Source organism: Lasioglossum baleicum, chromosome 7 (genome assembly GCF_051020765.1).
Source record: "Lasioglossum baleicum chromosome 7, iyLasBale1, whole genome shotgun sequence".
NCBI classification, from domain to species: Eukaryota; Metazoa; Arthropoda; class Insecta; order Hymenoptera; family Halictidae; genus Lasioglossum; species Lasioglossum baleicum.
In genome coordinates this window covers 8,822,229-8,846,392 of record NC_134935.1, presented here as the reverse complement: position 1 = coordinate 8,846,392, position 24,164 = coordinate 8,822,229, and the positions used below count along the sequence as shown (strand labels likewise).

The following is a 24,164-nucleotide window of genomic DNA, read 5'->3' as shown; positions in this document are numbered from 1 at the left end:
CTCTCGGTTCAATTTCTATTTGAATTCACCGCGTCGGTGGTCGCGCGGGTTATTGGACGGGTTGTTTTCGCGCATGCGCTACAATTTTAGCATCGGTCAAGTAAAAGCTCCGAAATTCGAATCTACGAGGAAGTTTCAAAATCTTTGACCTTCGAAGAAAAGTAACAGCCCTGTGCATCAGTGCCGCCTGATCGGAGAAGTCGAGGGGAATACATTTTACCCTCTCTCTGATAACCATACTAATATGTGACCAGTCTACGGCCTATATACAATTAGTGTGGGATATTGGAGTTTTGCCGCTGAATGAAATGGCGCTGTACGGATGTTTAGGAAGAGCAAATAATTCGTGCCGGAATTAACATTGCGTCTTATGGGAAAAGCAGCACGAATCATTTGCTGCTGTAATGGATATCCAATATATTTCATTTCGCATGAATAAATTATCTTTATTGTACACTACAGACACAGAGGATTCTCCAGTATACACTCACCAATCTGTTTAGCCTTTGAATAACAATTTCATTGAACCATACACGGTCACCTGTCAATAACGCGTGTTCCTCGTGGCTCCGATGCACATGGATTGACGTGGATGCACGTCAATGCACCGAATGCACGTGGATGTATTTACGAGGCCTGTGCACGTTGCGATAAACATTAAAGGATTGCTTATCTCGTTTTAATTGTTAAACATTCTACGTCACGGATGTTTGCTGTCAAATATTAAATGCTGCCAGGTAAAAGTGAATAGCAAATGTTGTTTCAAAAGTGTTTCGCGATCGAACATCGAGATGCTTGAAAATGAAGCGAGGTCGAAGCAGGGAAAGATCTCTTGCCCGCGGGAACAGTTGGATTTGGGAGTCACTTTAAAAGGAGGACAGAGTTTTAGGTGAACAGTTTCGAAATTTTTTTATTTATGTAACATAACCAAATTAGACTAGATTTTCCTTAGTCCCCTAGTTATGCCCTTTTTTTCTCTTCTTCCTCTCAACTTCTCAAGCAATGCTTTCACATTTCTATCTTACGTATCTACCTGTAAGTAAAATTGCATATTCTGCTTTTCAACGTTAAATAATCAAGTACGATACATTTTAGATGGGTTGCAGAGAACGACGGGTACAGAGGAGTGTTCAATGGATGTGTCTGGATGCTCAAGCAAGATGACACGCATTTGTTTTACGTTGTCCAAGGTCCGCTAGATGACTCCAAAAATTACAATGATATTTTACATCGATACTTTCGACTAGATGTGTCGTTGCCAGCCCTCTGCAAAGAATGGTGTGCGATAGACAAACATTTTCAAAAGTCGCTGGATAAAGTAAACGGCGTGAGAATATTGAATCAAGAAGTTGTCGAAAATGTCTTCTCCTTTATATGTAGTTCAAATAACAATATACAAAGGTATACGCAACTTGTTATCGCAAGCAATATACAAATGAAACTAATACGTAATCTTTCTAGGATATCGATGATGGTAGAAAAATTGTGCTCCTTGTTCGGCGAGAGAATCTGTTCAATCGAGGGTAAAGATTATTATAGTTTTCCATCCGTAGAGGCACTAGCGAATCGAGCTACCGAAGAACAATTGAGGAATGAGAAATTTGGATACCGTTCGAAATTTATAACGAGTACTGCAAAACGTTTAATGGAATTCGGTGGGAGAGACTGGCTCCTCGGTTTACACAAAGATAATAATGTATCTTATAGTAACGCTAAGAAAGAATTGATTGTTTTTCCCGGAGTTGGCCCAAAAGTTGCGGATTGTATATGTTTAATGTCTCTGGGTCATTTAGAAGCTGTCCCGGTAGATGTACACATACAAAAGATCGCGATGGCGACTTATTTCTCGAAGAAACAGGAAAAGATTAGCAACGACGAAGTGGGCAATCGTTTGCGCAAATTATGGGGCCCGTACGCCGGATGGGCGCAGGCTGTAATATTCTGCGTCGAGTTGAATGCGGACCGTAAAGTGCCTTCGAAACGTAACGTACAAGAACTTGATGTAGCATGTAAAACGCATCCAAAGAAAGCAAATCAAAGGAGAAAGAATTGCGCATAGAATTTTCGTACATACTACAATTATGAGCGATAACATATCACTAGATAGCAGATTTTATGCATCTATGACAAAAATGAGTAGGTGTAATTTAAAACTGTAAAGACATTAGAAGAATTTCAAAATACTGTTACATTATCTTCAACCTATTAACCATCTTAAATTTTTATTTTGCACAAATATCCGCTGTCTACATATCACGCTTTATCAGCATGATAAAGTATTACTTATCAATGTGATAAACTGTGTATTAAACACGACCAGAACATGCAAGTGTCGTTCTGTACAAAAGACTTCGGTAAACTTTATTGCAACAGTTACAACTTGAATAAGCCCGTTTTCAGTATTTCCATATATTACATGTGTATAGTCGAAACATATTAAACGTTGTATCATTTCCTTGATTAAAGCTTCCTCTTCTTTTTTCCACCGATACCTACCAGGGCAAAGTCGAAATCGTCGAAGATCATGTACTCCCTGAGAAACTTCAGATCATCATCCCCGTCGTCGTCGTCATTGTCTGAAAAAAATTACAGTATTCGTCACAATTATAATATATCGTTAAAAATATCGTTTTGTACAACATATCCAAAAATCATCGAAATCAGAGGGTACATAGCTGTTCTGCAAGTTCGAAAAACTCGTAAATCCGAAAAATAATAAGAGCTCTAGTACAAAGAATTTTATTTGCAGGTTTTACATTCCAAGTTCACCCTTTCGCAGATTGGTGAAAAAGGAGAATACGATCTATATGAAAGGATTAATTTGGAGTGTAAAACCTGTATCAATAGGCAAATGATTTTCTTACTTAACTTTGGTTTCAATATCCTTGTAAATATGCTCTGGGAGAGATAACGCAATCCAGGGACCGTTTCGAATAAAAGCTTCATTTGAGATGGTTTTAACAAAGATAAACATTCCATCTGTAACGATGCGGGTACAGAACTGCAATGAGATAGTCTCATCTTACTCTCCACAGCTGTAGAGCACACTATGGGGTACAACATTGTGTTCCTTAATCCAAAGAAAGCGATACCTAGAACATGCTATCGCAGTTATAGCGATTGTAGTAGTCAGTAATCATTGAATCTCGAAGCATGTACATACCAAGGGATTTTCTATTCAGGAAAAACTCTAAAGTACCCTTCCACATATTCAAGTATACCCCGACTAAGCTGCCCTGACCAAAGCTACATCCGTATTTCTTCTTTTCACCGTCGTACTGTATATACCCTTGATAAGAAAAGCCAAAAGACTCCTGATCTATCCCAAGAAACGAACAAAATAGTTCCCTTTTACTGTTCATATGCACTTTACTCGTACCAACACCGACCATCTGAAAATAAGAAGAAAAGAAATGCCTTCCGAGCAACGTTGAGAATGTTGAACGTCTGTTAAACACACTTACAAGATCTGTTCCATATGGAGGAGTGAGTATTTTAACTTCCCAATAATGATGTCTTCCTTTTTCCAACAATTTAGTTCCTCTGACTGCAGATGTACCTGTACTGTATTCATTGTGAAACAGAACAGTTAAATTTCCTTCCGATAAAACAACTGGAGGCGCTACGTGATCTTTGTCCCACTCCCACTCGAACTCTGCATGTAAACAATAATTATAATTTACAATAAAGCTTGTAACATTTGATCAATGCATGCTGCACGATCGTAGGATGCTAATTGAAAGAAGCAAGCTTAGCGTTACTTGGAATGTAATAGAATGTAAGAATGACATAGTTGCGGAGTGAATGTTGTGATCGTGATCGTTCAAAGTAAACAATGTCTTGATCGAAAACAACAAAGTAGAATGCCTTTTACCATTGTCTTCTCCGCAACGACAATTCCCAGAACCACAGTCACAAAATCTTGGGTGATCAACGGTTTGAGCTTCCAACCATTGAGGAAGTTCAGTATTCATGACAGCGGCACTTTTCACGATAAATTATCGTGTACTCTGATTTACAATGATGGTCATTTCGGTTATTCGTTTGTAACACGAACTTTATAAAATCTAGAAAATATAATTTATTTTTAAATATTAAAATAATTCAAATCCAGTATTCAAATTCTGATCCATGCCACAGCCACAGATGAACAATGACGTGGGTTCTGTTCCATGCTAAAGATGATGATGTTCTAAGGATCCACCAATAGCGAGCGCGCATAAATGAATTCCATGAAAAGAGGGCATTCGGTAACACACACCATACGAAAGAAAGAGACAGCTCGCTGTCTCAAGCATGACAAGTGCCGCTATTGGCCATCGCAAATATCTCGAAAACTAGGTCGTTAGACTAAAATCGTAATTCTACATTTTCGTGTTAGACCGACTCAATAGCAGCTCGTAGAATCACGAATCACTTGGTGAAACAATCTACCATGCGTAACGAAACCACCCTTATCGTATTCCATGCGAAGTTGTCCCGTATTGGCGAAACAGGGTTGGCGAACTACACATTTAGCGGGGTTTTCCTTCGATGGCGGCGTTGTTGCTCTGTGTGGACCCCTACGGAGCTGGCTACGGGGCAGTCAAATGTCTCGTAAAGGAGCTCCCTCCGTCTGCAAGTCAAAACAAATCCCTCGAATATTTCGTAATCGGCGTGGCTTGTGTTCGGCACGCGGTGGTTGGCCTCACGGCGAGGTCGGCGTCGCGGGTGTTTCGTCGATAGGTTACGGTGACTTCAGTCTTTTAGTTGCGCCGGACGAGGACAAAAGAGAGGAGGAGGAGACAGCGGCGGCGAATAAAAAAGGAAAACACAAAGAATCAAGAGAGGACGAAGACGACGAGGAGGAAGCGTCTTCGACGGCTGTTCGTTTCCGTGAAAAGGTTTGGATAATCGAGAGCAACCAGGTTGTCGGGGATCGTTCGATTGTCGCCGAACCGCCGTCGATCGGTAAAACCGCCGATGTCGAGACTGTAGCCGACATCGAGAAATGGTTGAAAACGCGCACGGAGTCCGTGTCGAGCATGGATCTCGACGCGATCAAGTCCGGGGTCGAGGAGGGCGTCGACCGGTACCTGGGCGAGGAACTGCAGCACGCTTTTCTGGGAAAGGACCCTGACGGCTTGTCCATCGACATCGACCTGTCTGACAAGAAGCTTAACCTCGCTTACGATCCGTTGCTGCAGGAACTCCAGAACGAGAAGCTGCTCGATGCCTGCGAGAAAGATGGTTTCATCCTACCGGAGTTCCAGCTGGACCATCTGGATCCGCTGGCGCTCTCTCCGGATGACATGATGGTGGCCGGAGAGATTCTCCCTTCGACCAGCACTCAGCCAACTCTTGTCCCCAATGGAGATGTCGGAGAGATTTGCTCCGAACCGGAGCAGAATTCTCTAATTAGGAAGAGTATCGTCTCAGACAACCAAGAGTCCCATAAGTCTACGGTCGTAATCGACGATACGAGTATCATAGAGACCGTAAACAAAGAGGACTGTGATAAGAGAAAAGAATCGGAGCTAACGGACAGTACGAATTTGTATATAGAGGATCTAGAGGTAGAGAACGCGGTACACGAACTTCAGAGCGAAAAGTTGGAGGATGAGAACGCTGTAATAGATCGATCAAAGAATAGAACTAAAGTCAAATTGGAGCCTAGGATCATTAAGAGACGCAGGAGGATATCGGGGACTGAGAAGAAGTTGGATAACGAAATTAAAATCTCGGGAGAGAATTTCATAGATACTGAGGATGGCGTAATGGCTGTCGTGGCTATCTCCACGGATAAGATTTCGAATATGACTCAGATTGTGATTAATACTGGAACGGAGGAGCAGATTTACCAGGGAAAGACATCGGAGTTGATCGAAGCTACCGGGAATTTTCCAAAATTACCAAAGCTAGATTCTTCGGCTTCCTGGAGCAGCAGTATGGAGCAGAACGATAATCCTAATAACCACGAGATGGTAATATCCAACGCGCTGGAGGAACTAGGTATTACTGATGATAATTTGCAGCCGGTGTCCGTCACTGAGCATGGGAAAGTGTGGGCTTGTCCACGGGACGATTGTTGTAGACAATTTAGCAAGCTTTACGCCTTGAAGGGCCATTTGTTAGCTCACTACGGAGTGAGACCGTTTAAGGTAGATATGATATTTTTTTGTTTGTTTCAAACACTGGATGAATTTACGTATCTTGCAGCCTTTTCTAATCAATTTTATAATTTTAGTGCGACTTCGAGGGCTGCGCTTGGGCCTTTTACTCTGAGTTCAAGCTGAAGCGGCACAAGGAGACGCACCTGAAGCGCAAGGACTACGTGTGCGAGGTGGAGGGTTGCAACCGTCGCTTTACAACGATTTACAACTTATGGAGTCACGCGAAGCTGCATAGTCGACCAAACAGGATAGTATGCCAGGTCCCGGACTGCCAGGAGAAGTTTCAAACGAAACGGGCCTTGGAGCTGCACATGAAGTCCCACGACCAGAGTCACGCGCCATACGTCTGCAAGCACGAAGGCTGTGGGAAGCGGTACTACAGTAGCAACGCGTTGACCTCGCACCAGAGATGCCATAGTTACAAGGAAGTGGACGTGAAATGCTCGTGGCCAGGCTGCGGGAAGGTGTTCGACAAGCCATGCAGGCTGAAGGCACACACGCGTTCCCACACTGGCTGCAAGCCTTATCTGTGCACGTTTCAGGGCTGCCAGTGGGCCTTCTCGTCGTCCAGCAAGCTGAAGAGGCACCAGAAGAAGCACACGAACGAGCGAAAATTCGTGTGCGACGTCCCCTCGTGCGGAAAAGCTTTCATGAGGTCCGAGCACCTCAAGGAGCACAGACTGACCCACAAGGAGGGCAGATACTTCCAGTGCTTCCTGTGCAACGCGAAGTTCTCTGCCAAGAGCAGCTTGTACGTTCACATCAAGAAGCATCAGGTCAAAGAGGAGACCGACGGCGGTCCACGGGACACCATGAACGGGCAAAAGCGCGGCAAGCTCAAGGACACGCAGTGCTCTAGAGTGAACCCGGTGATGAAGTCGAGGAGGAAATCCTCGACAGAACTGAACGCGGCTACAGCTAGTATAAACCTTTCCACCGGTGAGAACCTCGAGCCGGTCGACGATGGTTCAACGAACAACAACGAGAATCGGATCAAGGTCGAGCCAGTACCTCGGCAGGATCAGCCGAAGACTCTATACCACTGTCCGGTGGAGACCTGCACGAGGTCGTACACCACGAAAGCCACGCTGAGGGCGCACATGTTGAAAGTCCATGGGACCCCGGTCGAAGAATGTGATAAATCGTCGAACGCCGTGGCCGGGAGCCCGGTCTGCAACATGGACTACATTCTGTACACCGCGCCCTCGGTCTCGGAGCCCGCGGATCAAATGATCATGGTCGCACCCTGCGACGCAGTGATCCTCGGTGCATCTGGCGAAGCAGATCGCTCTCTACCGGAACCGGAACCACCGCCTCTCGCCACGACGACGAAGACTGTCGCCGAGCCATCCGTAAACGTTGCAAGCCAGTTGGCCCAACAAGTGAGAAAGGATCAGGGCTCGGCGAGGACTGACTTAACGTTTTCGGACGTGTGGAAGCTGAAGGCAAACGGCGCTGTCTTGGACTCCGTGGTCGGAGCGTCCGACGTCGTATTAGGCGCCAGTGATTTCGAGGAAGGCTTGTTGCTTACAGAGGAGTTGCCTTCTATGTATTATCAGGACGACGTGGTGGGCACGGAGTACCAGGTACTACTACTCGACTCGGTGCCGCCTGAAAGTACTATAAACCTCCGGGGACTCGAATAAAATGGACACGACACCCCTAGTGTCCCTCGTCTGGTTGCGGATCACGCGCCGGAAACCGATCATTGTTATTTTTTAACGTAGGATATAAGTTTTAATATGGTCTGTGATCGAAAGGCTCGTTTATTAGCCTTTTACTATTCATTTATACAGCAGTCCATAATTGCTTAAAATCGTTATTTTATTAATAAATCGTTGCTATTTTTCCAGAATGTTTGTCCACTGTTCCTCTACTGTATATAGTGCTCCTGAAACCTTGTGTATATATACAGTAAACGGTACCGTAAACGAGGAGAGAAAGAGAGAGAGAGAGAGAGAGAGAGAGAGAGAGAGAGAGAGAGAGAGAGAGAGAGAGAGAGAGAGAGAGAGAGAGAACGAAGTCTCGATACATTTTGTAAATAGTTTTACAATGCTTGTACATTCGGAACGCATTCATATAAATCTTAGTTTGATTCGAGTTATCCATTTTTGTATTCGTCACAATGGGATTTATTGTTATAGAAAAGGAGTTTTTTCTAAATGTTTTTATAACATTGATATAAAATGCGATGAGTAAAAAAAACATGATGGACTGAAATTAAATGTTTCCATACCTACAAACGCGTATAAGCTACCACAGCGTGCGTCGGAAAACATTCTCAATCTTAATACATTACTACTTGTTCGTTTATAACGGATCACTTCCACATTGATCGCTAATATTTACGCTAATGGGAACTATGAACCACAGTGCCTTATACCACGTTCTCTAGCTGTCTAGAATACACACCGTTCGCTCTCCGATTCGTATCCTCCGCGTTGTTTTATTTCGCGTGTCGCGTTGCCCGCAACGTTTGAATTTGAATGAGAACCGCTATCGCGCGTGCGCGCCGCCGCTGCCGCGAATCCATTCGCGCGCAGATTACCATTTAAATTGCGATTCCGACGATTATCATCGGAACGACGAAAGGTCATCGAATGAGCATGAAACCGGGAACCACGCTTCCCTCGACTAGGCCCTATTCAGAAGTGCTCCACCATAGAAAAGAACAAAACCGACTAAGACAATAAAATAAGCTACGATACTCCGATCTTCAGTCTTGAACGCGTTCCATGCCCCATTCTAAACTTTCCGCTCGGGTGCTCGGTGTTGCAAAGGTATACTAATATATCTAATTGATCTTCCATCGTACTATGCGATAGGGCCTACCTCCTACCACCATTATTGGTAGGTAAGTAACCGAAATTCGCCCCCGCTATTACCCCCATTATTGGTACATTGGTGGGATAATTCTCTGTGACGTGATATACATATTTCTAGGAGGGATTTTTTGAGGAACCTCCCCGCTATACAGGGTGAGTCACCTAATGTTGCCACCTCAAATATCTTTGTTGTTTTTAAAGCCTAAGTATGAAGTCTACAAATAAGAGGCTTCGAAAATTAGTGAGTGATTAACGAGTAGACTGCGAATTTTTAATGGTTAATGCAAAATAATAATGTTCTGTCTGTTATATGGACTAGGAGCTACTTAGAAAGTTTACACGTGCATGGGTAATTATAGTCACTGAATTCCTAATGAAGGGGACTATCATTGTAGGTGTTTAAAAAAGGGTGCTTCCATTTAAAAAAATGAAGGTGACCTTGATATACGTAAAACAAAAATATTTTTGGTGTCATGTGAGCCCCACTGAAACATTCAACTTTGTCCTTCAGACATTTGACGTATCTTTTGAAAACGACGAAGATATTTAAGGTGGCAACGTCAGGTGACTCACCCTGTACATATTAAATACTTTCATATATAAGACGCTTATGTATATATATAAAATATCGTGACACGCGCCGCAAGCAAAGCTAGCAAATTTGAAGAACGCAAGATTCGTAAGAACCACATGGCTCGAACACGGCGAGGTAACCGAAAATCGATCCAGCATGGAACGCGTTAATACTTCTTCTCGGGGACCGAGCTGCTGTAGAACATTAACCTACAGGTCGCTAAATCTCATACAACTTGATCCTGCTTCACACGGCCAGGTAACTGCGACGCGTCAAACTGTTTTCCGCCGATTTTCATGTACACTTGATACTTGGCTCTTTCCAGGCAGCAAAACACGCAGTGTATCACGCCGACGAACAACGCCTCGGCTATACAGAGCAGTATGGTCGGCAGCGGTTTCTTCCAGTCGAGTATCTTATAAATGAAATGGTTCCCGTACCTGTCCAAACCGCCGGCCAGATAATAAATTAACGTGAACACGATGTAGAGGAGCACTAACGTAAAACACCACCAAAAGTTCCTCAGTCTGAACGGGATGCTGGTCACGCAGAAGTCGATCAGCATTAGGACACTGTTGCAGGCGTGTTGCATCATGTTTAGTGGATCTGGATTGTGAATCCTGGTGTCGTAGATGCAGCACCAATAGGTAATCGTCACGCAGATAGCTGTATTGGTGGCTATCACGAACATGAACCAGAAAATCTTCTCGATGGATCCTAGGGTTATATTTTGGGGATCGAAGTCCAACTTTTTCTGTTCCTTCCATCTTCTTGTGGTTAGCAACAAACCGATGAACGCTTGAATCAGACCTAACATTATGCCCCAGTTGGTTAGGTAGATCGGCCATTTCTCGTACATCATCCAAGGCTTCCAGCTGCCGAACTCGAAGAACGCGCACACGATGATGGCCAGCCAGCTAGCGAAGATCAGCCCTCGGTAGATCAGGAACCAGGTGGCCACATGCCTCTGTATCACCGGTTCGGTGAAGCAGCGGCCATGCGGAGGATCCTGCTTCTTTTTGAACCATTTTTGGACCACGTCGTAGCACCAGAGTTTGTTCACCATCGCTCGACGATCTGCGAATAATTATTCGATCGTTAAAAAGGTTCAGTTATGAACAGATTCGAATAAGTATGTATATCTTATTATAATAGACTGCGGATCTTTATGCAAAATAAAAATTGTCTGTATCGATTGCAAGAAATACAAACAAAATTGAATGTTATTTCTTTCCTTAATGATTTTAATAGAGGAGATATACTGACATCTTCACAATTTTTAAAATTTTCCAACAATTTTGAATTTCATCTACTCAATTTTGCTATAAATGCATAAAGATCCGCCCACGCACAGTCTAGTTATTAATTTCCTTATTTAAACCGTAATAAAATTTTAGTTCCTGTTTTAGGGAATTACGACCTACAAAAAAGTTCTGATCACTGATACCGTAAGCAATCGCGGCGCACAGTGCGCTATTTCTACAGTGTCCCGGAAAAAGTGCAAGGAAAAGAAACCGGTGATTCCACAGGTCGTTTGAAGTTGTTGAAACGTCCAAAAGGAATCTGCCAATCAGGAGTGTGAGAGTACAATTCATACGCTTCCCCCTCCACTATCAGAGTTCTCTTTGAGACTCTTTGCAAGAGAGAGAAAGAGAGAGAGACAGAGAGACGCGCTAGAGTGAACGATACGTTGATAAAAACAATTTTATCAGTATCAATGGCTAAAGCTACACGTTTTATCGTAACTGTTGTTATTGTGATCAGGGCGCCAAGGACACGAAGGATTCGAAGAAAAGTAAACAGTATCTGCAAACATTGTTACGGCTATTCGGATAATGAGAATATGGAAAGTTCTTATGTCACTTATGTAAACACTACTCCTCCATCCGACGCCGTTAGCATTGAACGTAGAAAAGGATAGTGGGTAAGATAAACATCGACGGCGGCCGCGTATCGGTGAGACAACACAATCCAATAAAGAAATTTCCTTATATTCAATGATCAAGAAACTGTTACCAGGAAATTTGTGAAAATTTTCCGATTGGAATGACACCAAACACGATACACTTCAGAGCATATTCACGTGCTCTACAATTATTTTAATCCATTAGAAACGATGAGAATCAGGAGTTTATTACGTAAGCAGAAATCCTGCGAATTATGCCGTATGGAGACTCGTTTCAATCGGGAAAAATTGCAGAAATATGTTGATAAAGAAGGAGAAGTAAAAATAAAACGGTTTCGTAATTGGATTTCTTTTTTTTAAACTGTATGTTGATTTTCATAATTGCCGAGTATTTGAATGCTGATCTCTCTGTTTTTCTTTTTTAATTTACTGTCTTTGTCAGAATGTTATTAAACCGCGGGTTTACGCATTTATAACAGAAATGAGTAGACAAAATTAAAAACAGTAAAATCATTTGAAGAGTTGAGTAATTGTATTTTTTCAACTTACTAAAATCATCGAGAGGACAAATAAAATAACGCAACCGATGTTCATTTTGCTGTTCATTAAAAACATTAAAAACATTGAACGAATTTAAAAAATACTTTTATATTATTTTCAGCCTATTAAATATACTAAAAGAGAATATAAATTTCTATGGCACTCCGGTTTGTTGCAATTCAGGTAGAAAATGCTTATTTTCCATCAAGATTCGCTGTCTAGTTATTAGTTTTTAAAGTGTGCCATCTAATTTTCAACTGTATATGTATATCTGATTCTAAATCGTGTTAAGCTTCTCTGCAAACGAGATTGTGTGTTTTTGAAGAAGTACATCGCACAACAGCAGGGACAAACAGCTCACAAAAAACGGTGCACATTTTCCGCACAAGTATCGAGACATTACCGTGATTGACAATACTGGAACACACCGCACTGGAGATTATTTTGCGAAGAGTAGTTTCCCGATACTGAACTAAAAGCAGGAAGCTCGGAAAACGAATTACCGAGGCACGTCTCCGCGCCAGACATAATGCTACACCGTTCCCGTCAGATATTCGTACGAGCAACAATTATTCGGTTAATTACTGAAATTCGAATTCTGTAACGCCTTAATTCGGTACACATGCGTGGTCGGCGTACTTATTTCCGGCGGGAATGTCCCGGTTCGAAATCGTTCGAGAATCGAGAACGTCCGGATCGACAGACTATTTTTCATCGAATAAATTGTCTGTCGCGTGACCACCGGTATTATGTTGTTTCAAGTATTTAACAGTAATGAATAGGTATTTCGTGGCGGATACGATAACGAGCTAGTAGGCGAATCATTTCGAGAAATGGCTTAATCGTTCGACACTTACAGGACAAGCATTGTAACAGCAGATAGAAGACACGTTTCGGAATCGATAAACTCCTGAGGATTGACGTAGACACCATCTTCGGTGCGGGAAAGCCTCGATGAAGCCCGATAAGTGAAATATAATACTGTCAGCACGAAAGCAGAAACCTAACCTCTACACTGTCTGTAGTTACACTGCCGTGGACGCAGCCATATTGATTCCGTCGAAACGGTTTTGCTTGCAGCGCGAAATAAAGCGCTCGTTTGAATCCGCGTTTCAGGAAATTTGTTCGAACTAACCCGGAGAAGACCGTCGAGACTGTCCCGTTCTTCTCCCAGCCATTTCACCATGTTATTTTACATCCTGGCGGCTATCTTTACGCGAGGATCGCATGTTTTTTAATCTTCGTATTTTTTTCATTGACAGGCAATTTATAGTGCGTTCGATCGCTATCGTCGATATTGGCTGTTACGATAAGAAATAAATTATAATTATTACACTGCGCGGATCTTTATTCATTTATATATGGCTCATGAAAATGTTCAAAAAAGGCTAGAATATAGTATTCGATAGAATTTTGTACCATTTTAATTTCACTTGAGTTTACAATGGCTGCTCCCATTAAAAATAAGACTTTATTTCATTCCACTTACTTAAAATTTGTCTACAAAAATTGGAAAATGCATAAACATCCGCAGTCTAATAATTATATTTATACATCGTATGCAATATACAATATATTTGTTTTTTTTTTAAAATTTTATTTAACACTAACCGAGCCTTAAAAGTAACTGGTACATGTTTCTTTATAAAAATGACAAGATTTTAGTTAGACTTTGTGCGACCCCTATTGTAATACGTGCTCTACTAAAGATGTCTATACAAGCATTCCTTGTGAAATCATTTTTATTATTTCAATAATTGTAAAATAAAAAATCTGGAACCGGTCCTCTATAGTGGGGTCTATACAGCTGGACGTAATTTATTATACAAATCCGTTTATATGTATACTGTAATCGTTAGACTGCGGATTTTATGCATTTATGACAAAAGTGGGTAAAACAGTAAAAACATTAATACGATTTTAGGAGATCCATATGTCATTTTCAATTTATTACAATTGTTAAAAACAGGAATAAATTTTTATATGGTTCCTGGATTTTTTGTACGTGACGAAGAAAATTTTTATTTTGCATGAAGCTCCGCAGTCTTGTAATCGTATTCGGGAGAATGTACAGAATTGTTTCATACAGAAAATATTTCTATTGTGTGTAGGATCAATGTAGAAAAAGTTGTTGAAGTTGGAAATGTTCGAGAAAATTGGTGACTCGTGTAAAGATATTTCGTTCTCTTCAAACATGTTTTAAACGTGTGAAAATCATCACAACCTTGTAAAAAGAGTATCACCCTAATTGCAAGAGTCTAGAGACTCTTTCTAGAGGAAAAACATTCGTCCATCCGATATGGTTAAGCGGAAAAAAATTGCCGAAGTTAAAAATTCGACCAATTCCATAGATTTCTTCATTAAAATGAATTCTCGAAAAACTGAGCATGGTAGAGACAAATGGGAGTATAAAAATCTGTAAACATCGCCTACTAATTTTCTAAAGAAAAATTGGACGTCAGCGACGAAAACGTAGATTTCGGTAGCAAACAGGATAGTAAGAAGATGAAACGACCGCTGCGATCGACGAGATCTTTGGTGTAACGGCCGCGTTAGATCTTGGATCGCATTCCCCCGGCGGCGCGCGGCGCGGCACCGGCGCAGATGTAGGCAAGTTGGAGGCTAGTTTGAGCTAATTAACCCTGTTGGCCCGGGGCGGACAGGTTCGCACGGACAGCGACGCGAGCGCACGCACCGCGCTGCCATACGCGCGCAAAGGTCGCGACAGCATGGTCAATCGGCCAATACCAATTATCCGTTAATTTATTACAATCTGCTATCATTACCCATTTTGATCACGTGGCGCAGGTAGCGAACGCGTGAGAAATCTGTATTACATTCCTTCATTTCGTAATTATACTTTCCACGGAACAATCCGTTTTGCCAATCATGTTCACACGGGGCGCCACGCAAGGGTCACGCTGTTCGTCGTCTATTTTCGAAATCGCGTTTTCTTAGCGATTAATAAATGTTTTCAATACAATCTTTTCGGAGGCGGCGCGAAATTGAAAATTTTCGACACTAGAAATTACGAAAATCCTTAAATTCTTCTACATGCTTTCACGTATTAATGTATTCTTTTCCCACCTATACTGATTTCCAAGTCCACCATATTCCAATGAAATTGTGATCAGCAACATCTGTTATTTGGGAAATTTTCCATTTTGCGCCGCCTCCGAGAAGATTGTATTGTATTTACGTTCGTGTGTATTCACATAAATTAAATGGAAATTATTTTATACTTTTTAGTGCGTTTTTTCGAAGGCGGTTTAATTTCTTTTTTATAAAATTTTTTTATTTCACACTTTTTAGTGGTACGAGCAGAATTTATAGAACACCGTTGGATGGTTTTCCGGTCTTATTGGTTATTTGCAATAAAAACCGCGAAGAATGAAAAAATGCACAATTTTTTTCACGGGACCACCCCGGGGACATATTCTACAAAATGCAAAGGGTTTCGTTCCGATTGGTCCATCCATCTCGGCGTAATCGGTGAACATACATAGAAAAAAAAGTGAAAAAAGGCACATACAGATCGAATTGAGTAACATCCTTCTTTTTCGAAGTCGGTTAAAAATGGCTCTGGCTTCTGTTTGATCGTAAGCATTTGCAACGAATCGTAACTAAATCGTTACGGTTATTTATTAAATTAATTAAACGGTTCCTGAAGTATTTCCGGCGTCTATTTATAGACAGTGGATCTTTATGATCAGATAGATCAGACTTTTTACCTGAATTGCAACGAACCGGAGTGAAATAAAAATTCATTTTCTTTCTTCGTGTCTTTAATAGATTAAACAGTATTTTTAAATTCTTCTAATGTTGCTACTGTTTTAAATTACTCCTACTCAGTTTTGTCATAAATGCATCAAATCCGCTGTCTAGCTATTTTCAATCGATTAAAATTATTGAAAGTAGAAATCGTAGCTCCTGTATGTCGCAATAAATACTGACGATTTTCATTTTCATTTTCAAATCCCGATTAAAAGGTACCGAAACTTTCTTCGAGATACCGATAAGAATGATACCGAGACTTTCTTCTTTCAATAATTGAAAATTATAGCCGGTTTGTATTCAATTGATGCAGGAGGGGTTAACGTCAATTACAAATTATCTACAGTCGGTGTACAAAGTATTCGTACACCTTTTAAAAACGAATAAATTTTTCAAAATTGGTCTCAGTAGTTTGAGTTTTTTTTGAGACGTTAGAAGGATTAGTTTACTAGCTAATGTGTAAATAATTTTTTTGTAATTGTTATTGGTCGCAATTACGAAGGGAACAGTAACGACCACGATTTTTTACATTTTATATCTGTGCCCGTAATGAAAATTTAAAACATGTATTTTGTAAGTCTAAGTAAGTTATATATATGTACAACGTTTCATTGAAATTGGTTGACGGATAAAAAAGCTATGGGCATTGTAAGATTCATTTAAATCGCAGATTCTTACGATTTTTGCTATTTTCAATCAATTATATTTCGTAACATCCTTGATCGATTTCGATGAAACTTTGTACAAGTATATAACTTACTTATTGTTGGAACTACCAAAGGCGTCTTCTAAATTTTCATTAAAGGTACAGATAAAAAATTTAAAAATCGTGACCTTTATTATTTCCTTCGCAATTGCAGGAAGCGCAACAATTTTTAAAAAATTGTTTACACATTAGCTAGTAAACTAATCCTTCTAACGTCTGAAAAAAACTCAAGCTGTTGGGTCCAATTTTTAAAAACTAATTCGATTTTTTAATGTGTACGAATACTTCGTACACCGACTGTATCTTCGCTATCGTAGAAATACAATAATGAATATCGATCGATGGAAGGGGTGATAATTCGACTTTGATAGTTGCTAGTACTTACAAGATATTCGTGCAACGAGGTGTTCCGATTATGTTATCTCCAGTGAAACAAGTACTTGAATAAAAATTGAATAAAGACGCGTGCGAAGTCCGACTAATTTCCATTCACTGTCGACGAGCGTGGTCGACGAGCGTGGCCAACACGGTAACAAACGACACCTATGTATTTCGTCGTACGAGCCCCTTATCACGTTGCAGTTGGCTTATCGCTAATCTTACACTCTTCAGCGATTTCGCATTGCGTCTACCAGATAATATCAACGAGAACTAACAACACAAACAGTATCTAATTGTTAGTCAAGTTCGCACGTTCCTTTCAGATCGAAAGTAGACACATCGACTTGCATAATCGATTGCTAGGTTTCAGATTTGATGCATTTTGAAACTGGTACATTATTTCCAACCTGTTAAGAGCACAAATTTTTGTGCAACTCTCTTTTCTTGCAATCGATGCATAAAATTTTGAATTTTGCATAAAAAGACTGCAGAGTATTTATCAGAAAAACGAGAAACATAAACTGTGCGAACATTGGACGAATTAAAGATTGTTACTGTATTATTCTAGTCTTACGAAATCATCATAAGTAGAAATACATTCTCATTTAATTTTCCTTCCCACGACTGTCTTCGAAAGTTTTTATTTTGCATGAAGATCCGCAGTAAAATCAGTATGTAATTGCAGTCAATAATTCCTCCGACTATTGGCGATTAATTTCCTTTAATCGATGATCGACACTTAGTTCCGTTAAACGATTGAATCGATCGCCAATTTTTCAACGATTAATTTCAACAATCGAATGAATCGTTTATCGATTTTTTGAGATTAATTAATTTCAGCAATCTATTTCAGCATCGTTCGATACTCGACTAACCGTTGAGCGTTAAAGCTTGACGATAAGGTCTATTTATTCTGGGGATGATGAATGAAACATTATAGGTATTAGTCAGGAGCTTATCAACACCAGCTAGCTAAATGTAAATATGTACGGTATTACTTCTGGGCAAACTTGATAAATCGAAATGTACTCGGAAAACGAAAGCAGTTCTTAGAAAGAAAGGATAGCTAATCTCGAAAACGAAAAGGGTATGAAACGGTGGAACCGAACATGTCCTGTCGCTATATTTCTCAGGATGTTTCTAATAGAAAATTGATTTCGTAAAAATTCAATAAATAAATGCTCAAGTGTTCCGTGATCGCTTTTCAATAAACACATGAATAATGAAGTTCTGGAAAATGGTTTCATCGGTTCAATTTTGTTCCTTGCTGTATATTTCTGTTGGTTTTATAAAATAATTTAAAACAGTGAATTGTAGTAGAACTGTCTAGTGTGAAAGAGCGTTAGAATAATTCGATTATCCGCTGTATGTAACACATAATATTTGTCTATACGTACAGTGACCCAAATTAATATTCGGACACTCTAAAAAAGACGATAACTATTTTAATATTATACTACACGATTTGAACTTTTTTGGGAAACTAGAGCAATTAGTTTACTACTGGATGTGAAAAGAAATTTTTTCAAAAATTGCAATTGGTCGGAATTGTAGAGAAAATACTAAAAGTTGTTATTTTACAACTTTTTTATGCGGGCCTATATTGAAAATTTATAAAATACGTTTTGTAGATCTGTGTCGTTTATATGCATTGTAAAAGTTTCACCGAAATCGGATGATACGGGCAGAAACGACAGCCATTGAAAGATATGAAAATCCTTAAATTTATTGCAGTTTGAGGCCGAAAATTTTGAAAAATCTGCAATCTTTACCATCTTTAAACGTTTGTAAGTCATTGCAACAATGTTAAATTGATGCAGATCTACAAAACGTATTTTTTAAATTTTCGATATAGGGCCACACAAAAAAGTTGTAAAATACCACATTTAGTATTTTTTCTATAGTTCCGACCAATTGCAATTTTTGAAAAAATTTCTTTTAATTAGCTTCCAAAAAAGTTCAAATCGTATAGTACAATATTTAAAAAGTTACCGTCTTTTTTAGAGCGTTCGAATATTAATTCGGGTCACTGTATGTGTAGTGTATAATATAAGTCACCGCCTGAATGTATATAAGAACTAGGTAACTTGAAATTTGATCATTTTGAGTTATCTACTTCGCATTAGAGAAGAAATCAAGTAGAATTTGATGTAAAAACTAGGTAACCTATCGAAGTAATCTACGATATCTAGTGAGCAGTGTTCAAAGTAGATAAAAAAATAAATACAGATTTCTATTTATGTTATAAATGGGCAACTCGACTTTTAAGAAATTTTTTTTAATCCAAAATGTTGTTCTTTCATGTATTGTTCCACTTAAAATAAAGAAATATAAGCAGATATTGGCATTATGTTTAAAATAACGGTCTCCCTACCGTAATCTTAAAACATTAAAATACTGTTTCATCAATTTCTCTAAAATAAGAAATTGTAAGTTACCGAGTTCTTACATTCAGGCGGCGAAATATGAAACGAAGGTTTTCCAAACAAGAGAAAAAACAACGACCGATTAAACAATCGATTGGCTAAAGTTATTAGGATAATGGCTAACAGCGCGGTCGGGTAGCGAGTGTAGCGACTCGTTACGCGATCGATGAAGAGAAGGAGGGTCGTTTGTTGATCACTAACCAAATCCTTGATGGCAGAGGCACACGATGCGATGGGAACGGCAACGGCAACCCGCACGATAGCTCGCCTGACCCGTCACTGACCAGTTCCCTGGCCAAGTCTGGTCAAAACCCTACACACCATGACTGAAATCAATCGAATCCCCGTACGTTACCCTTTCCCTCCTCCTCTCGTCACCCTTTCACTGACTATCCATTTAGACAGCCCCCCAAGAACTGCCTTACCGCCTTGTACTTTTGTTAGCGATAGTCCACCTTCACGGATCACGCGTCGTACACATACTTACATACACAGTGACTCCCACAAGTATTTGGACACACTGTTCAAAAGACGATCTCTTTTTTAATATTGGACCATATGATTTGAACTTTTTTCAGAAGTAAGAACGATTAGCTTGCTACACAACGTGAAAAAATTTTGTATACTTCGCAACTTTTCTAGGTGTGCTTAATTCTATAAGGTCGGAAAGGAAGTACTTACGGTTTTACATTTGAATTTAATAGTTAAAAACCGCAAGAACATTCTTTCCAACCTAATATATATTGTATAATAATAATTTAATAAAACATTGTGGAAATTTTGTCAAAATCGGTTCACGTTGCAATGAGTTACAAACGTTTAAAGATGGTAAAAATTGCAGTTTCTCACCATTTTCGGCCTCTAACTGCAATAAGTCTAAGGATCTTACTAATCTAAGGATTTCGATGAGAATTTCACAGGGCATATGTATAATTGTCACAGATCTACAAAATGTTTTCTAAATTTTCCATATAGGTCCATACAAAAAAGTTGTAATATGCAACTTTCAGTATTTTCTCTGCAATTCCAACCAATTGCTATTTTTGAAAAAATATCTCTTCACATCATGAAGTAAACTAATTGCTCTAACTTCTGAAAAAAGTTCGAATCGTATAGTCCAATGTTAAAACAGTTTTCATTGTTTTTATAGCGTCCGAATATTAATGGGAGTCACTGTACATATGTATGTGTTTCGTTGACACGAACAGAGGCGATTAGAAGCTCTCCCCTGTCGTTCTACGTCCACGGCATCCTACAAAGCCCCTCGGAAGCCTGCTAGGTTGATTTTCGAGAGAAGAAAAGGGAGAGATTATTGCCAACACGCTTGGTCGATCTAGTTCGAGCGAGACAGAAAATAATTCTTTGAAATAGCCAATTCTTTCGAGCATTTTGTGATCTTTTTTGTAGATAGTATAGCTAAGGTGATCTCGTTCTGTATGAAATTTCAGTAGATTGTCTTCAAACAATCTTTTACTAAGTAAATTTATTTGGTCAAATCGAATAGAGAATAATCTGACTATAATAATTAAATGTTTTAAGCAATTTATTATTTTTCTTTTGTAGATTGTCAAGATAACGTTATTATGTATGAAATTGAATTAATTTATCTCGGAATCGAATTGAACCAAATCATCTGTGAATTACATTGAATCAATATTTCGATTTTAAATATTTTTCACACTTTAATAGATGCTAATTAGAAGGAGCAATTTTTGTCCGAGAATTTTTGTCGCGACAGAATACCAGCAACTTGGTAACTTAACAATGCTTGGTTCTATAGGAAAAAGTGTAGTCAGCAGCGAAGCAAGTCTTCCGGTCAGTTGAACACCGAAAAACAGCTGAACGAGGTACACTTTGCAGCGTAGGATTACCGATTCGACATACCACGCACCTTTTTCTCCCAAAGGAATTTGCTTTTTGCAACGCGCATAGGTATTCTACCGTGTCAAGCTTGCGGAAGGTTTTCTCAGTATTCGAATAAGTAACTGTTTCGGTAGGGACAAAAGCAGCGACGGGGTCAAGTGTATCGAGATGAAGAACTTTGAGTTATCGATGGGGACCTCCACCAATTCTATTCAAAGTTTTTTGTCCTCGAGATAATCGCACGAAGGAAGATACACAGTGTCTATGAAAGTTAAAACTTTTAGAATTAGACTTAGAACAACCGAGGTTCTTCAACGGTCGAAATAAATTCGGTAAGCCTCGAGATAATCGCACGAACGAAGATAAAGTCTCTATGAAGATTGAGACTTGTGGAATTGGAGTTAGAACGACGGAGGTCCTTCAACAGTCGAACTAGATTCGGTAATACAAAACAATTAGTCGAAAAATTAGTAAAAATTCCGAGAATCGATAGAAGCTCCAAGATTACAAGGATGAAGCCTCGAGATAATCGCACCAAGGAAGATAAAGTGTCTATGAAAATTAAAACTTGTAGAATTAGACCGAGAACGACCAAGGTTCTTCAACGGTAGAAATAGATTATAATAATACAATCCAGTATATACAAAATAATTAGTTGAAAAATTAGTAGAAACTCCGAGAATCGATAGAAGCTCCAAGAGTACAAGGATGAAGCCTTCTAATGCTCGCACTTTTAATTATCGCATCACTTTCTGGAAAAGGACCTTCCTTCGGCGGAGGTCTACCTACAGAGGACACCAGCCACTGAGAGAGAGAGAGAGAGAGAAATCATTTCCAAATACAGAGCCAGAAAGAGAAGACGTATGTCAAGAGCACGTGTACCGAATCCCGGCGCAGAATCACAAGTTGCGCCTCGTTCGCGTCGACCGGCATCACAACAAACAAACAGACATCAAATCATTGTACAATTTCTCGTATCAACAGAGTACTATCGACACTTTGTGCGGCGCGAGGAGGAAAAGAGGAGGAAAGAGAAGTGTATGAGGATTGTAACCCTGATGGGAACTAATAAACTTATTATACATATACATACATATCGACATATTATTTTGTATACGTCTAGTTACGATTTTGTGTACGTCTAGCCACGATTTCCTTATCGAATTTTTACGGATATTCTCGTAAATATCTAATCCGAAGCAATGAACACTATACAATGAACCACAGAATTTCACGTGTGCAAGGTCACGATTTCCTTATCGCATCACTGCAGAAAGTCCGGTATCGAACGAATACTACATATCAGCAATTTATGGACCATAGAATTTGATATAGGTTAGTCATGATTTTCTTATCGAATCATTGCAGAATTTCTCGTACCGAACCGTGTACTTAAGCAACGAGCACTATACGGGCCACAGGATTTCGCGTGTTCCGTCTCGAACGCTCGGTGTTGCGTCGCGAAAACTGTTTCATCGCTTCAGTGTCTCGCGATAATCACACGCTGAATCACCTTGCGCGAATAAAGCTAGTGGACTGTATGTATCTCTCGAGCGGTAAGAAAATCCTGCGTATAATTCTGTTGTCAGGAAGAACGCCGCATGTCAAATACACTGTACTTTCACTTTCAAGGTATCAAAGTTTAGAATTTTGATCACTTTTGATCACTGATTTGACTGATTTGAAATTGCATTGTTTTTTTCAGGCTTTCGAATTTATTTTCACGACTTTTTTTCTGGTAAATATGTTTATGCTATACTATGCGGCGTTTTTCCTGACCATCACAGAGTTACGTATGCGTATCGTGCGAGTACGAGGCGTTCTCTTTTTTAACACTAGGTTTACGGAGCTCTAAAATAACTAATTCACATTATTTTATAAACATAACAAACACGTGTCTATCCAAGTTGTTGGCCATTTCTCCAATAAACCTAGTGTTAAACAGTGGATTTCTGGCGAGGATCAGGCACGATCGAACGATTCACAACACTCGACGAACGAAAAACGGAGATAGACGCACGCGTTCGGAAAAAAAGTGTTTATAATATGAAACACGCACCGCATAGCGAGGTGTTAGCCGCGAACCGCAGGTGGTCCTTGATCCTGCTGTCGATGCAAGGTATCTTCTCCGGCATGACACGGTCCTCGATTTCTTCGGAGTCGGGAGGCATTTGAGGTCTGGCCTCCTGTTCGATGTGAGCCTGGCCTGTGACTGCCCGGCAACACCGGCTCTCCGCGTGCTCCGAATCAATATCAATCCCTATAGACACCAGCTGTTCCCCACCGAGGAGTTCTACACTGTTTCCGTGAGAACACCTTTTCGACACGTACCGTACGGTGATAATCTGCCGGTTTTTGTTTTACACCGTTTTATACTGACCGCCGCGCCCTGTTCGCGGTAGGGGAAGTCCCCCCAACGCCGCCTGACAGTAGATCAATTGAACGGATCAAACGGTTTTTGCCAGAACGTCATTATTTATGTGTTTATTGAAACTCGATCACGAAACACTCGAATAGTTACTTATTGAATTTTTACGAAATCAATTTTCTATTAGAAGCATCCTGTGAAGTATAGCGGCAGGACATGTTCGGTTCCACCGTTTCATACCCTTTTCGCTTTCGAGATTAGCTATCCTTCCTTTCTAAGAATTGCTTTAGATTTCCGAGTACATTTGGATTTATCAAGTTTACCCAAATGTACTAACGTACTTATACTGTATATATTTATCTACCTCGTGTTGATACATTTCAGGCTGCCGACTAATATGTACCTGTAATGTTTCATTCATAATTCCCAGAATAGATAAACCTTATGGTCAAGCTTTATCACTCAACGGTTAGTCGAGTATCGAACAATGCTGAAATAGATTGCTGATATTAATTGATCTCGAAAAATCGGCGATCGACTCAATTGTTTAACGGAACTAAGTGTAGATCATCGATTAAAGGAAATTAATCGCCAATAGTCGGAGAAATGATTAACTGTGATTACATATTGAGTTTACTGCTGATCTTCA

General features: G+C 40.0%; 4 protein-coding genes across 9 annotated transcripts; 2 read left to right on the top strand and 2 right to left on the bottom strand.

The window, feature by feature from the left end:
* The first annotated feature begins 127 nt into the window (after positions 1 to 127).
* On the top strand, positions 128 to 2,176 carry Ogg1 (8-oxoguanine DNA glycosylase). Of its 2 annotated transcripts, XM_076427314.1 has the most exons (4): positions 128 to 889; positions 1,096 to 1,401; positions 1,462 to 1,523; positions 1,794 to 2,176. In XM_076427314.1, the coding sequence occupies exons 1-4, from the start codon at positions 792 to 794 to the stop codon at positions 2,057 to 2,059; spliced, it is 732 nt and encodes a 243-aa protein (XP_076283429.1). In that variant the 5' UTR covers positions 128 to 791; the 3' UTR covers positions 2,060 to 2,176. The 2 variants fall into 2 exon arrangements, with proteins under 2 accessions (XP_076283429.1, XP_076283428.1); XM_076427313.1 differs by having other exon boundaries at positions 139 to 889; positions 1,462 to 2,176.
* A 159-nt stretch (positions 2,177 to 2,335) lies between these two features.
* Positions 2,336 to 4,016, bottom strand: LOC143210438 (SPRY domain-containing SOCS box protein 3). Of its 4 annotated transcripts, none has more exons than XM_076427322.1 (5): positions 3,875 to 4,016; positions 3,465 to 3,655; positions 3,164 to 3,392; positions 2,865 to 3,092; positions 2,336 to 2,576 (listed from the first exon to the last, which is right to left on the bottom strand). In XM_076427322.1, exons 1-5 carry the CDS (start codon positions 3,972 to 3,974, stop codon positions 2,461 to 2,463), a joined length of 864 nt encoding a protein of 287 aa, XP_076283437.1. In that variant the 5' UTR covers positions 3,975 to 4,016; the 3' UTR covers positions 2,336 to 2,460. The 4 variants fall into 4 exon arrangements, with proteins under 4 accessions (XP_076283437.1, XP_076283439.1, XP_076283436.1 ...); XM_076427324.1 differs by having other exon boundaries at positions 2,336 to 2,578; positions 2,871 to 3,092; XM_076427321.1 differs by having other exon boundaries at positions 2,336 to 3,092.
* A 304-nt stretch (positions 4,017 to 4,320) lies between these two features.
* Positions 4,321 to 8,159, top strand: LOC143210399 (uncharacterized). Its single transcript, XM_076427233.1, has 2 exons — positions 4,321 to 6,140; positions 6,227 to 8,159. The coding sequence occupies exons 1-2, from the start codon at positions 4,467 to 4,469 to the stop codon at positions 7,796 to 7,798; spliced, it is 3,246 nt and encodes a 1,081-aa protein (XP_076283348.1). The 5' UTR covers positions 4,321 to 4,466; the 3' UTR covers positions 7,799 to 8,159.
* Positions 8,160 to 9,672: 1,513 nt separating this feature from the next.
* Positions 9,673 to 23,493, bottom strand: LOC143210433 (protein rolling stone). 2 transcript variants are annotated; one of them, XM_076427315.1, is made up of 2 exons: positions 23,207 to 23,493; positions 9,673 to 10,628 (listed from the first exon to the last, which is right to left on the bottom strand). In XM_076427315.1, the coding sequence occupies exons 1-2, from the start codon at positions 23,316 to 23,318 to the stop codon at positions 9,778 to 9,780; spliced, it is 963 nt and encodes a 320-aa protein (XP_076283430.1). In that variant the 5' UTR covers positions 23,319 to 23,493; the 3' UTR covers positions 9,673 to 9,777. The 2 variants fall into 2 exon arrangements, with proteins under 2 accessions (XP_076283430.1, XP_076283431.1); XM_076427316.1 differs by lacking the exon at positions 23,207 to 23,493 and adding an exon at positions 12,855 to 15,086.
* Positions 23,494 to 24,164: the final 671 nt, after the last annotated feature.

Bases quoted from the DNA above. Each gene is read 5' to 3' on its own strand.
- LOC143210438 (XM_076427321.1), bottom strand. From the start codon at position 3,974: ATGAATACTGAACTTCCTCAATGGTTGGAAGCTCAAACCGTTGATCAC. The intron at 3,656-3,874 runs GTAAAAGGCATT...GTTTACATGCAG, and splicing joins TCGTTGCGGAGAAGACAATG to AGTTCGAGTGGGAGTGGGAC. The intron at 3,393-3,464 runs GTAAGTGTGTTT...TCTTATTTTCAG, and splicing joins CTCCATATGGAACAGATCTT to ATGGTCGGTGTTGGTACGAG.
- Ogg1 (XM_076427313.1), top strand. From the start codon at position 792: ATGCTTGAAAATGAAGCGAGGTCGAAGCAGGGAAAGATCTCTTGCCCG. The intron at 890-1,095 runs GTGAACAGTTTC...GATACATTTTAG, and splicing joins AAAGGAGGACAGAGTTTTAG to ATGGGTTGCAGAGAACGACG. The intron at 1,402-1,461 runs GTATACGCAACT...TAATCTTTCTAG, and splicing joins TCAAATAACAATATACAAAG to GATATCGATGATGGTAGAAA.
- LOC143210399 (XM_076427233.1), top strand. From the start codon at position 4,467: ATGCGAAGTTGTCCCGTATTGGCGAAACAGGGTTGGCGAACTACACAT. The intron at 6,141-6,226 runs GTAGATATGATA...TTATAATTTTAG, and splicing joins ACGGAGTGAGACCGTTTAAG to TGCGACTTCGAGGGCTGCGC.
- LOC143210433 (XM_076427315.1), bottom strand. From the start codon at position 23,318: ATGCCTCCCGACTCCGAAGAAATCGAGGACCGTGTCATGCCGGAGAAG. The intron at 10,629-23,206 runs GTGCGTGTTTCA...AATTATTCGCAG, and splicing joins GGCTAACACCTCGCTATGCG to ATCGTCGAGCGATGGTGAAC.